The sequence below is a fragment of the Python bivittatus genome, unplaced genomic scaffold (assembly GCF_059951505.1).
Source record: "Python bivittatus isolate LINGU-HERP-01145 unplaced genomic scaffold, Pbiv_v1 ctg000000_np1212, whole genome shotgun sequence".
NCBI classification, from domain to species: Eukaryota; Metazoa; Chordata; class Lepidosauria; order Squamata; family Pythonidae; genus Python; species Python bivittatus.
Genome location: NW_028277028.1, coordinates 5897144 through 5911540, shown reverse-complemented (window position 1 = coordinate 5911540; position 14397 = coordinate 5897144). Strand labels below are relative to the sequence as shown.

At 38.6% G+C, this 14397-nt stretch overlaps 1 protein-coding gene across 6 annotated transcripts in view; it reads left to right on the top strand.

The window, feature by feature from the left end:
* Positions 1-14397, top strand: part of KCNH6 (potassium voltage-gated channel subfamily H member 6) — a 122605-nt gene that overhangs the window by 72114 nt on the left and 36094 nt on the right. For 5 of the 6 annotated variants that reach the window (XR_015796296.1, XR_015796292.1, XM_088141252.1 and 2 more), the window contains one exon: positions 13748-13956. Coding sequence is in view for 4 of the 6 variants with exons in the window: in XM_088141252.1 (XP_087997378.1) it covers positions 13748-13956 (209 nt within the window). In the remaining 2 variants the exon portion in view is untranslated. The remainder of the gene's footprint in view (positions 1-13747; positions 13957-14397) is intronic. The other variant, XM_025164230.2, reaches the window with a different exon arrangement.

Here is a 14397-nt window from a genome sequence, read left to right as displayed (position 1 = left end):
AACGTAGGTCTGAGGTTAAGCCAATCAGACACCCTAGGGTTGGCCATCACACCTTTCTTGATGATAGGGTTAGGTTCAATACAGCATGTCCTGTGCACGTGTATTTTTAGATTAACATTTGCAAGCAATATTTCTTTAGCTTTCACAAAAGACAAAGCTGTCTGTGATTTTGACTTCCCTTAGGATATGGGTTGGGGTTAGGGTTAGGTTATTCCCTCTGGGGCTGCTGTGGTTTAAAAAGTTGTTTTCCCTGCATTCAGGCACTGATTTTAAAACTCCACAAAATTAAAAGCACCCTTAGGCCATTACCATACTTGTTGGTGTATAACACGCACTTTTTTCCTAAATTTGGGGCTGAAATCCTAGCTGCGTGTTATACGCCAATATGCCAATATGTTATACGCCAATATTGAGGTGGCTTCTCACCTCAAGTGGCAAGGTTGGGAGACAAAGCGCCAGCGGCCGGGAGAGCCTTTCCTTTTTGGCAGCTGCCACAACCTAGTGCTACCGCTCCAGATGGCCGCAGAGGGAGGCACGGAACCGTTGGGAGCACAGGAGAGTCCGGAAACAAGCTGTCCCGAGGAGGAGGAAGAGTTAAGCGCCAGTGTGTATGTATGTGTGTGTGTGTGCGTGTGCACATCTGTTTGTGTGGTATTCCTCCCCTGCCGCTCCTACTGCTGATTTTGAGAGACTCCTGAGAGCGGAGGAGAAATGGGCTTGGAACAGCGGGGCGCTTCCCTCTGCACCGAGCCTCTCACTTTGCCCCGGCTGAGGGACCACACAGCTGGCGAGGTGAGCATCATACACCGTGCCACGCCACCCTAGTGAGGCTGCTGCAGAACTCGGGTCCCTGGACTCTCCCGTGCTCCCAACTGTGCGATGCAGCCTTCGGAGGGGGTTGGGGGGGGGGTCGGAATAAAAATCACACAAACACGTGGATCCGCACAAACACACACACACACTGGCGCTTAACTCTTCCTCCTCCAGGCACAGCGTGCTTGGGTCAGCGGCTGGTTTGCAAAGTCGGAGGCCCGGGGAATGGGTGGCGCACAGCTCCCTGCCCCCCTCTCCCCATTTTAGCAAACTGAGGAGCCGGTCCAGATCTGCTGTTTGCACTTTGCTCTGACACTGAGTGCTGGACAACTCATGTTTTCGGACTCTCCCGCGCTCCCAACGCGGGAGAGGGGAGGGGGCCGCCCCTCTGTGCCAAGATTTCTCCCAACAGAAAGGAGGGAGGAGCGGGTGAGGCCACAGGGAGCCAGAGGAGAGGCTGCGTCTTCCACGCTCACCAGTCCCGGGGTGATCCGAGAGGGGTTGAGCACAGCTTCGGCAGGCAGCTGGGGGGTGTGGGCTCTGCACCTCCCTCTGTGGCCATCTGGGGCAGCAGCACTGGGTTGCAGCACTGCCAAAAAAGAAATGCTTTGCTCTGACACAGAGTGCCGGACCACACAGGTGATGTCACTAAAGACTGCAAACAGAGGAGACATACCCTAATAATAAATTACTGTACCCCCCAATCCACTCGGACCACCAGGGATTTTTAACTCTACTGGTTCACCAGAGACCTTACCTGCCTGCTGCAGACAGGTAAGCAGGAAGGGAGGGAATAAGTACCAGTATGGTAATAAACAGATTACCATTACCACACGCTACACACAGCCAGCCTACAACATACAAAAGAGATGCGTTTTCTTTCATATTACATATTTACCTTATAAGTGGTATAAATATTAATAAATAAAAAGTTCAGAGCTCCCTTTATTTTGCTTCCAAGTCATTTATTTTAAATTTAAGTTTTTTTACTTAAATTTCCTTCTTAAAATTAAGGTGCGTGTTATACGCCTGTGCATGTTATACGCCGATAAATATGGTATTTATTTCACAAGGCCCAAATAGGGTTTGCTTCCCTAATACAGCACAGCCTAGGGTTCTGTTAATTATTCACTCTACTTAGATTTTGATTTGAATGCCCATAGAATTAGGTCTGAGGTTAAGCCAATCAGAAACCCTAGGGTTGACCATCATGCCTTTCTTGATGATAGGGTTAGGTTCAGCATGTCATGTCCAGTTAGGGTTATGACCTTGTGAGTGCTGCATCACGTGGGAAGGAGGGTTATGCACGTCACATCTGGGGGAGGGTTAGGGTTACGCATGTCACATCTGGCACAACCTGATGGCATCACTTCCAGAGCAACCTGTTGTCATCACTGATTAAACAAACAGATAAACTCCCATTGAATTTAGTGTACACTCTTACTACTGCGGGCATGTCCTCCTTTTTGTCCTCATGTCCTCTGTCCAGCAGGCATAGTCTTAAAGTCAAATATTGTCTGACTTTTTGAGTGTCTTGGGTTTTTTTAATTATTTTGGACTGTTTTCATAGCAGTAGTCACTGAAATTTTCCTGTATTGTGACCTTGTAAATTGTTTGTTTCTTTCTTTTCCTTGTTCATTGACAGATTTGATAGCTTAGATTTACATTATTTAATTCATTTCCTGATTGAGAGGGCCAGTTTGGCCTAGTGGTTAAGGTTCCAGGCTAGAAACCAGGAGACTGTGAGTTCTAGTCCCACCTGAGGCATGAAAGCCAGCTGAGTGACTTTGGGCCAGTTACTCTCTCTCAGTCCCTGATGTCAGGCTTGGGCAACAAACCGGTTGGTCAATTCTTGTTGCAACAAATCAACATTTGGATGATCTGAAAAAATCGGACCCTGCACATGCAGGAAGAACACTAGGAAGAAAAAAAAAATCCTGATTCCACCAATCGGCTTCAATCCAGCCCCTTCAAATCTATGATCACTGTAGTCTGTAGATCACATGACTTGTCAAAAATTTCCATAATGAAATTTGAAAAGGATGTCATTGACGATTCTATATCACTAGCGTATATTCTTGAAAATAAATAAAGATTTGTTGGAAAAATATTGCAATTGAAAAACCAGTCTTTTTGATGCTGGAAAAAGTAATTTCATATACATGTAGGCCTAAGTACTTTTTTTTTGCAGTTTTTCATTGTAACTTTTGTTGTGGATGTCAAGGAAGTTAAACAGTGTGTCCTCCTTTTCCCCCATTTGCCCTCCTTTCCAGTTGTTCATGTTCTGCTTTGCCTGTTCAGCTATCTGGTAACACTACTTTAAGAGGACAATAAAGAGAAAGCAGCTGCTGGATTATCCTTATCAGGCCTATATAAATCAACTCCCCCACCCTTCTATGATGCCTGGCCAGGATTTAGCTCATTGCCCAGGCAGAGAAGAGGCTGGTTCCTCATGCTGGAAAGCCTTATTGAGAGGAAAGGAAGGGGGGCAGAGACCACTCAAGTAAGGAGTTACATACACACAGCCAAGGCTGGAAGGCTTATTTAAACTGTTTGTGTGAGAACAGGAGAACCAGCCTCAAGCTGCTTCTGCCAGATCTATTTACTTCCTTGGTTAGATATTTTATTTTGGAAGTTACTTTGGTGTTTTTGGTTTGGATTAGTGAGGCTCCAAAGAGTCTGTTTTTGTTGTCAAACCCTTCCCTGAATATTCAAGGCACTGGGGAGAATAAATTTTCTATGTCTTTGGAGAGTCCAGTGTTTGCTTTCTGTAACTCACTAGTTGGCTCCTGGCCTCTCTGACTACAAGGGTCTCTGCCACAAAACTGAGCTCAGGCCCTGATGACTTTATGAACAGATCTATGTAGTTTTCTTGGAACTAATATGGAAGTGGTTTGCCATTACCTTCTTCCAAGATGGTTTTTTGACTAGGCAAAGTAATCCAGATGTCGCAATCTGTAGAGACACTTCAGCTCCTAGGTTGTTCAAAAGGACTCAAGGAATGTTTAAAAATTTTAAAGGAATAGTTTAAAAAGGAATTAGATAAAGAAAGGAAAACAACATCAATGGCATATACAATTTTGTATGTTATATGAGCATCAATTGTGCTTTGTTAACCTGGGTTTTATTGGAGGTGGAAGCATTCTTCATGTGCAGGTGAACTTCCCGAAACAGGGAATCTGACTTGAACATCGATTAGTGAAGCAGAACAGAAAGTACTTATGGAGATCAGCAGAGCCTCACAACTAGCTAACTATATCCTACTAGGAGGAGAATCAGAGAACATGTGCTCTGTCCATGTGTGCCAAGAAAGAAAGGTAACTGACCTGAGATTAATCAGAGGGCTTATCTGCACTACTGGTTTCCCCACTACCAGAACAGGCAGGCAAGCATTTCTAGAAGGCAGAAATAGATGTTGTCTCCCTCTATTAATCCCCCACTCACCTTCAAAGCAGCCTCAGGGAACATTTCTCCTCCCCACTTCTGTAATACACTTTTCCCAGCTATTTTAGTTCTCCTGTCTAGTTGGCTAGAACACCTCAGTTTGCCACAGGCTGACTTCAGCAGTTCACTGGCTGCTTGGTTGAGGAAGAACATCCCTTCTACTGAGCCAAAGATTGTCAGGCAGTTTAATGTTTCTACATCTCCATTTACCTGTATTGCTTAAATATGACTGTGGCTAAGATCCTATTGTTTGGCATCAAAAAGACTGCAAGTTCAAAATCTAGCAGAAGTATTATTCTTATTATTATTATCCTTTTCTTTTTAATAAATCCAAGGATTTACAATTTTTCTTTATTTCCAGCCACCTGAGATAGAACGGCTTCACCCTCAGCTCCCAGGTAGCCCGTAGGTTTGTTTGCTAAGCAGGAATCTTGACTGCTATGCTATTTTAGCAGTACTGGTAGGGGAGTTATAGAAACATTACAGTACATGCTGGAAAGAAGGGGGAAAAATAAGCTTCTTATTGTACCTGCATGTATCTGCATTTTGATGCTTAAATCTTATGTGTGTGTATGTGTATACACACATACAAACCCATACACACCCATATGCATGTTTTCTGTTCCATACATTTCTGGATTTTCTACAGCAAGAGAAATGAACAAGAGTGCTTTAGATAGAGCAGGTAGACCATTGATTAACGTTTTATCTTACAGACCCTAGTAGAGAAATATGCACACACATATCCCCACTCCTTGTAGGTTGCCTTTATTGATTTAAACTTTTGGTTCCATCCCTACAGAAAGATTCTGTTAGAAGTTGTTGCATTCATCCATAGACTGGAGGTTACTTTGCTTAATTAGGATGCTGCACAAAAACACAGTTACACCTCTCTGCTGATATCTCAGTGGAAAAAGGAGTGAAACTATAGGCTATATTCTGACCTATTTATGTACATTAACTCAATTTGTCACCACCTTAATTAAAGCAGAATTCCAATCCCTATACATAACAATAGACAGCTGGCTGTGCTCCTTTATGTTGTTGATGCGGCTATTCTTTCCTTAACCAAGGTTGGGCTTTGTCTATGGGCTTTAGTTGGCCATTATAGGAAGGAAAAGCTCACAATAATCTACTTTAAAACCAAAATCAAGTTTTTTTTCAAAGGGACCTAAAAGCTGCAAACCATGATTACAGAATAATAATAACAATAGTAATAATAATACCAACCAATTTTCATCCTTCAAATATCTTAGCATAATATTCCATGGCATGAGGAAATAATTTTATTTCTGACAAGGCTAACAGCACTAAGGCTATAGTGATTTTCTTTCACACTAAAAGAGGCAATAGTTTAGCTTTAGCTTTAATGTCCTTTCTACAGCAATTTGCACCCTACCTTCATAACTCCACTTGCTAATTGAATTTCCATCTTTCATTTGCTCTTCATTCAGACCAGAACCTTAACATCCGCAGAAGATCAAAATTTCTCTCAGCTGCCATTTCTTTGTGCAGAAAAACACTTTTTTTAATTTTAAGATTTATAAATATACAAAGTTTTCTTACACTTTTTATTATCTTTTATGTCTTTCTGTTGCACATAATTGGTCACTGACCTCAATAAAGTGTCTATGTGAATATAATTTTCAACAACCAAAGGCCAAAGAAGGAATGGAGAAACTATCAGCAATTATTAAACCTGTAATTTGGTGTAAGAAGGTGCTATCTATAATAGTAGCTCAAAAGCCTCAAAGATTCAGGCAGAGGAAGAATTCTGAACCTGAAAATATAGGCAAGACATCAAAGTGGAGGAGTGAAAAGTCTATGAAAGATGACGAAGAATGGGCCTGAGCCAAATAACCGTGAACTGATCTTGGACTGTGCTTGAAATAGTCTAGCAGTAGAAAGCTGCAAAAATTATTCTATTTTTATAACAAGTTTAATATTTAGACTTTATGGGAAAATTAACTCAGTGTCTGCTCAACTCCCTAAAGTCTTATATAGCTTACTTTTATTCAGTCTGTAGGTAGCAGAAACTCTTTCTGACAACTGCATTCTTTATATAGAACAGTTTGGAAAAAAGTGATTATCTCGTTGAATAATGTTTGTATCTTAGTGCTAGTTGCCCTGGTGTCATTCATATTTTGTTCTTTTCTTGTGCTAAAAATATTTTTATTTTATTGTTATTGCTTGTTTGCACAATTTGTGATTTGTTTGTTCATTTATTTATATATTTGTATATTGTAATTTACTTGTACTTCAACATCTTTTAAAAAGGCATCTTACCTATGTTAGTATTTTACCAATTGTTCTATTGCATCAGTTCAGTATCCTCCCTATTGATAATAGGTAATCAAGTATCCTAAGGCAGTGTGTTTATATTCTCCCCCCCACCTGCCTCTTTCTCCACACACAGACATACACACATGCAGAGAGAGACAGACATATATAGGTAGTAATTGCAAAGTTATGGTATCACACTCTTTTACAAATCATGTGGTTAGAACTGGGCATGCCTTTCTCTATCAGAAAAGCAGCAGCTGCTGAGAGCTGTGTCTAGAGTAGAACCACAGAGCAGGGACGAGTAAATAATCTTTTCCTCTCACAAAAGCTTCCATTTGCTTCCCAAAGTGCCATTTTCAGTCTATAGCATGTGATGAAAATTTTACTATTGAGACAATATGAGATAAAGATATTAATTCTCTCTCTCTCTGTCTCACACACACACACACACTGCTTTCCATTGCATTGTGGTCCTTGTTTGATTATACCTTTAATTTAAAACCTGAAAACCACAGAGCAAGCTACACTGTACTTCCTAAAAGACCATTCAGCAATAAAACTTCAAGATTTGAGGAAATATTTTCCCTATACAATTGATCTACTAATATGAATGATAATCCTCTGCTTCACTGCTTCCCTTTCTCTCAGCAAATTTCCCATGAGTCAACAGATCCTATTGATTACATCAGGACAATATATCAGGAACAGGAAAAATCAACTGAGGTCACTGTCATCTTTCCCAGGAGGAAAACATGACAGGACATCTGCATCTTCCATACAGTACTTAGTAGAGGAGGGAATGGCAGTTAAGTGTCTCTTGTCATTCAAGGTAATCTGCTGAAATGTCCTCTTCTGCAGGACTACTGAAGATACAGTGCCTGCCCTCTTAGGGCACATGCTATCACCAGTTATGTTCTAATCCTTGAGTGCAAGAGGTGATTACTGCAGACTAATCCCCACACTCTGAGTTATCTCAGCACAGTTATACAGCTCATGTTTACATTGATTGTTATCACAAGTAGCAGCATTAGGGCTGATATAGTCTAACATAGCCATGAGAGAACAGTAGCCATCATACACAATTATTGCCAATAGTGTCACTAGTAGTGTACTGCTTTTAATTAGAGGAAGATGGACAAAACAGGAGATGTACTGGAAATCAGTAACCAGGTTCTTTCATATTTATATGTATCAATTAATAGAAAATAGTGTCATGGAAAGAGTTGAGCAGGGAATGAACCAGATCACCTCCATGCTCATCTCCAATCTTTCTATGATTTTCCCTCCACAGTACAGGGTTAAAAGCTACATAGAACCACTGGCAAACAGCAGCTGCTTTCTCCACAGAATAAACTAGCAGCTTGGGTACGGACATGTTATTTAATTAAGAAAATGATGCATGGGGAAGAGAGGATTTTAAAAGCCCTCCCTCAGCGCAATGATCTTGATTTAATCTGGGGACACCAGGGGCTGATATTAATTAAACAAACAAAAAGGAAAAAGGAAAAAAAACCACAGGAATCCTGGACACAGTTCTCCAGCTTCCCTCCCAAAAGAGACTGACTGAGGGGTTTGTGAAAAGCAGGATCATAGATTATGAGGTACAGTGAGATTCTTCAAAGACTCACTTGACAAAGAGGAATATATGCAATAAATGTGCAAATGGAAATTGTACTGCTGGTTAGAAATAGGAGTGGTGATGGATTTATGAGGATTATAGAATTTTTCTGTGATTGTTTATCATACCATTCCAGGACAGAATGATAGCTAAAATCATAATCCTTGCAATCTATGACAAACTGCGGGTGTTATCCATAAAGCTCATGTGGCATCTTGCCCACCTTATCCATGCTGCAAGTAAAAGTTAATTGATTTTTAAAATAATGGCGCATTAGAAGTGAAAGCAATTGAAACTAGAAGCAAGGGAAATGTGAAGTCTCATTTTAATTCATCAATAGCTGAGGCTGCTGTTCTGAAGACAGCCTTCGTTGAAAATATCCTGGACATCATCTTGCATACTAAAGGTTTTAGATTTTACAAGGTGAATCACCATATTTTACAAGGCCATAGCAAATGACAAGCAGTTACAATGTTGCTATAGATAATAGATTTGATCAGGTAAAATATTCTTCTTATGTCAGGACCTAGGCCTTAGATTTTATGACCTAGATTTGGTCTAAGCCTGCAGAAGTCATGACTGGTGTTTATTAAGGACTACATAGTCATGGGGAAAATATTTTCTGGTTTGTAGTGCTCAAGGGTATATGTACATCAATGACACAAAATGTATATCTTGAACTACAGACTCCATGATAGTGGGTTACGAGGATAAAATATTTTGCAGTCTTAATAAAACAGAGGATATGGGCAGCTTTTTAGGGACATTTGGGGAGAAAAAAAATGTTTCTAGAATGTTTCCTAAGTTTGAAGAAAAACAGTAATTTCATTTATTAATTACAACTTCCTCATCCATAGTGTGGAATAAAAAGTAGATGGTCCCAGTAAGAGAACTGTGGGTAGTTCCTATCTGGGAATTAAAACCAGCATTTTGAGAAAGATTTTTCAAATATCTCATTAATGGTAAACAGACTTCTGATGCTTAATCATCCGTAATCACAGGGATGACTTACATTTAGAAAGCTTTTAAACAAATGAATAGAGATGATACCAGTTCCAGGACCAAGCTGTTGTTTAACATGCAAAGAATGAAATTTTCATTGTCACAGCATATATTTTTTATATTTCCAGGCTAAGATATTTTCTAAGAATGCAGTTAATAATTCAGAAAATAAAGTGAGGACAGAGAGTAGAAAGGTACTTCACGATGTGGTCAGTGCCTTATTATTCATATAGTAAGTACAAATAATAGAGATGCTTAACAAAAGATAGCTATGAACAATAGGTCTATTGTGGCATGCCTACTATTACTAAAATAACCTTTTTTTATATCAGTTCAAGTTATACAATGCCAAAGTCAAAAGAAGCCTTCAGAATTATTACAGCAGTGCTATAATGGATATGTGTAATGGCTAGTGCTAATGCCAAATTAAATATTGCCTCAACTCCTATTACTGGGAAAGATTTGATTTGAAATGTTTTAAAATCATTTTTATTACCTGAAAAAGTACATTGTGTAGCCTTCTCCAGTGGGGCGTATTTCAGATGTGCTGTGACTACAACTCTCAGGCAGTAGGATGGGGAAATCTATATTAACATATTTATCTACTGCATGCATTTGCAGAACAATGTGCTATCTTTAAAATGAATAGGAAGAACTAGAGTTCTAGATTTTTTTTCTCTCTGACATTTACAAATGTTTTATTTTATTTTTAAGATTCCTTATTCATAAAATCTAATTACTGTAAGTTCATTACAGATTTAGGGTACACTCTACAGGAAAGATGAAGTGAATAAGATTGGTTCAGGTGGTTCCAAAACAAGACCGCAGTTTTAAAAATAATGATGACAATATTTGGCTGCCACAAACAAATTCAAAGGAACATGTATAAACTTTATTAAATGTTTCCCCTGTTTTCCAAGAGAATTTGCTGCTATTCAAGGTCTCTACCTTTCTGATTTTATTCTTATAAGCCAATCCATTCCTTGAGGTACTCTATATTAGGGTGTTATGGTGAGTGGATCAAGATCATGACCAAATGATGATCTGAACCTTTAAGCTCATCCTAATCTAGCACTGTAGCTGGTACACTATATTGATAAATGGTTATATAGTTTGGTTAGTTATTCTACTTATTTAAGAAGATTGATGTAAGTAATGATTTAACTTCATACAAATAATGCATCATCATTATCACTATTTAACAGATCTGGGCCCAGCATTTTCTGGGGAATTGCAGTCCAATTGAATGTGGCTATACAATGTTTTTATCTGTCTTGTGCTCTCAAGAATAAATAATCAAAGAACAGTTCATTTTTCTAAGGAAGAAAGTAGTTATGCAAATATATGGATATCTGCAGTGCAGGGACAACTGATGGTATCATGCAAATGTCACTACATATATTCTTGCATCAGATGTCATGATATAATTACATAAGTGCATCATGACATCATAACACATTAGCCATGTGTCATTTTGACATTATTGTGGCATTTTATGGACAGAGTTGGGAAAATTCCCCATCAAAGAGAATGGAACAAGAATTAGAATGTATTGCTGAAGTGGGATGAATCTAAATTAGATTAGTTGTATTGAAATTCTATTGTAATTATTGTGAAATGTTAATCATAACTAACTTAAATCCAGTTTGTTTGATTGGGACTAGTATGACTAATTTAGACTGGATTAAATCTAAAATAGCATATCTGTTAACAGCTATAAACTAAGAAATTTCTGGTTCAAAATTATCTCTCCTATTATATCATAAAGTAGCCTATGATAAGCCTGTTCTCCCACACTCTTTATCTGATCTAACTAGAGAACAGTTGCAAAGATCAGTAAGTAGGACAAATGTTTTGAATATACCATAAAAATTTGGAGTATTATGAAGCAAATATAATCCCAACCATTCATAGGAGAGCAAAGTAGTGTTGGAAAGGAATTATACTGAGCAGATACAATAATGTGGCTATCAACCATTCTCAGTCCTTTCTCTTTCCTTTTTCCTTCTCTCTTAATGAAACACTTTCTCCTGGCTGCCTTAAAGCCTGGAGGGGATTTCTTAAAATTGAGGGAGCTGAAGCTTATGGAGAATTGTGCCCAGTTTGAAACAGAAGGAGAGGAGGGCCCCAGCTGGAGAATGCATCTGTCTCTGCAGCAGACCACTCAGCCTGAGCATAACAGTTGACTTCCCTGGGATTGCAAGGGTCACTCCCTGCCAGAGGCTTGGACCAGTTCCAGCCTGGAGGTAGAGTCCACCAGGTCGCCTTCCTGAAGGAAATGGAGACTACAGAGTCTGGGTTCAGAGGAAATTCAGGGAAAGGAGGGAAATCCAGTTCAGACTGTGGGAAAGCATGTACAGTAATGCTGCTAGCAACAATGTGCCATGGGTCTGTTGCTGACTGTTCTTACTTCTTCTCTGCATACAGGCTGGCAGAAGGTGGTCAGGCAACTCCATAAAGTGCTAACTAGGAGTCATAGCAAAGCTAGTGATTTTGAACAAGGAAGTTAACGGATCCATGCACACAGTTTTAGCTAAACCCTTATTGTTCAGCAGACAGATCTTTTTAAAAAAATAGTAATTAGAAAGCTTTTGGACAGTTCTCACCACTGCCAAAACGGACTGACTACCTAATCCTTGTCACTGTAGTTGGCACTGTCATTTTCTCCAGCCATTGTGTTGAAAACCTGGCTGTTCAATTAAGAATGAAAAGTCACCAACTGGGCATTAAGAATATAGCTAGCAGCTTTAAACCAGAAGGAACAGAAAAGAGCAAATTTATTTTAGTAGTTCTGAAAGTTGTTTTAAGTATCTTCAAGTCCTCTTAGGCATATTGGTTACTTAGAACAAACTTTTCATCATCTTGTCTTTGTTTAAACAGATATGAAAGGCTTTGTAACGTACAGTAATGACAAAGGGAGCTCTGGGGTAGTTCAAAAAGTGCATCTGGAGTGGGAAGGAAAGAGATGGGGAGGTTTTTCTGTAAATAGAAGAAACAGGAAGGTAATAAATAATGGCTATTTAACAGAGGATGAAAGGGACAAAACAAATGACAGTGGAGATCCAACTGGTGATCCAACTAGGGTAATGAGGCAAAAAATTTGGAAGGCAGTGCTAAAATCTCTAGGAGCTGAGTACTGATATGGAAAGAGTAAATAGACTACAGAATCAGCTGACTATTTATTGTTTGCTTTCTGAGTTGACCAAAGAGGGTGAAATGAATAGCAGCTCACAACAAGAAGAGCTGAACAGTGCTAAAAAAACCCACTTTGTTTGTGCAAAGCCTGGCTAATCACTGAACCATATCCTGATCCAGGAGAAAATGCCCTTTATGCTGTAATAGCCTAGCAGGCTGATAAAATTAAAGGGGGGCTTCAACAGGTTTAAGGGGAAAGAAAGTTTTAGTAGGAGTGGTTGGCAAAGGTTTTCAGATATTATAGACCATAAATATTTCAAAGCTACAGAGCTGCAGATTTCACTTTCCTGTTTTGACAATTGAGCTAAGTGATTTTTAAGGCCCATTGAGACAAAATTGCAAAGGGATGTTTCTCCATGGATTCTGAATGGAAAATGTATGTCAGAATAAGTGAACAAACAAGCAGGGATATATATTTGTGAGTAATGAAACCTTCAGAGCTTGCTGTGTCTGTCACACTGTTTTTCCAGTTTTCTTGAAAAGAGGCAGTTTTTGGAACAAAGGGCATATGAAAATATATGTTTAAAATCTTCTCCTAAACCATTTATATAATAGGGGCCTTTGTTCTGAAATGCACCATTACTGAGAATCTTATTAATATATGAAACACTAACTGTAATGCTGAGATATTAATATTGCACCGTTTGTTCAGAGTCAGTTAACTAGGGTGTGCATTTTCAAATAAAACAGGGAAGTGTCACTGGTAGAACATTTTCCCATCACATTCATGATTGTTTTTCATTCAGAATTCAATGGAATTTTGATTGATTGATTGATTGATTGATTGATTGCAATACTGTCTACATAAATTCTTTGATTATACTACTATTAGGAAAAATGTAAATAATTCATTTCCTTTTTGGCTATTTTATAAGATAGGTTCAAGCTGTATATATGTATTGGGTTTTAGTATTTTTATAGGCTGAGTGCTTTTAGAAGTTGCTGTTGTTTGTTTTTATTAATGTTTAAAATGATTGTGTTTGCAAATATTTTAGAAGCTTTGAGAAGTTTGTTCACCTTTTGATATTAAATGCAAATCCTTTAAATTAAATACATTAAAATGGTCACAAATGGAGATATAAATCAAAGTCTAAACTATTGGTTGTTTTTCTACAGTACTGTTAATTGGAGGAACTTTTTATCATATTTCCAAGCATCAAAATCCCACAGAATAAAGAGATATTCCTTTATTTCTAAATGCTGTACTTTTAACAAACAAACCAAAGAGAAATCCCACCAACCTATGTGTTTAAAACTTTGATCTTACAGTCTCTTAATCTTCTGTCCTATCCATTTTGCTGTAGAAAAATGGGTTGTTCTGGATAATTAAAGTTTAGGTATCTTTGCATGCTAAAATCCTAACTAGCAAAATGTTTATCTATTTTCCCCCAGAAGGCTCCCAAGTCAAACTCAACCAAAATTCCACATCAGATGCAAACCTCGTGAAATATAGGACAATCAGCCAGATTCCACAGTTCACCCTCAACTTTGTGGAATTCAACCTTGAGAAGCATCGTTCAGGCTCTACCACAGAGATTGAGATAATCGCCCCGCACAAAGTAACCGAACGTACCCAGAATGTAACTGAAAAAGTCACTCAGGTATGTGGCTTCTGAGAGTCAGCATGAAGATGAATCACTAATAGGATGGAGGAAAGCAAATTCAGCTGAAAGAAAATATACACATAAAAAATAGAGCAAGTACATTTGAAATTGCTTGGGTTACAGTACAAATGGGCCCCAGTAATTTTTTTTTTTTTTTTGCTATGTATTCATGACGTTATCTCACTCCCATCCCAAAGCAGAGGTAGTTTAAAGTTGCCTCGAGCATTTTGCCCCTTCTTCTGGCACAAATTTTGTTATGGACATGATTTAGCATACTTCATCTTAAGGATGATGATGTAGTCAGGGTTTGGAATCTGCCCAGTTCCTTTTATAATATAATTTTTATTAAAGATTTTTTTCATAAGTAAAAGACAAAGAAAAAAGAAAAAAGAGAATAAAGTTCAAATAAAAAAACAAAAAAACCCCAAAATTATTTCC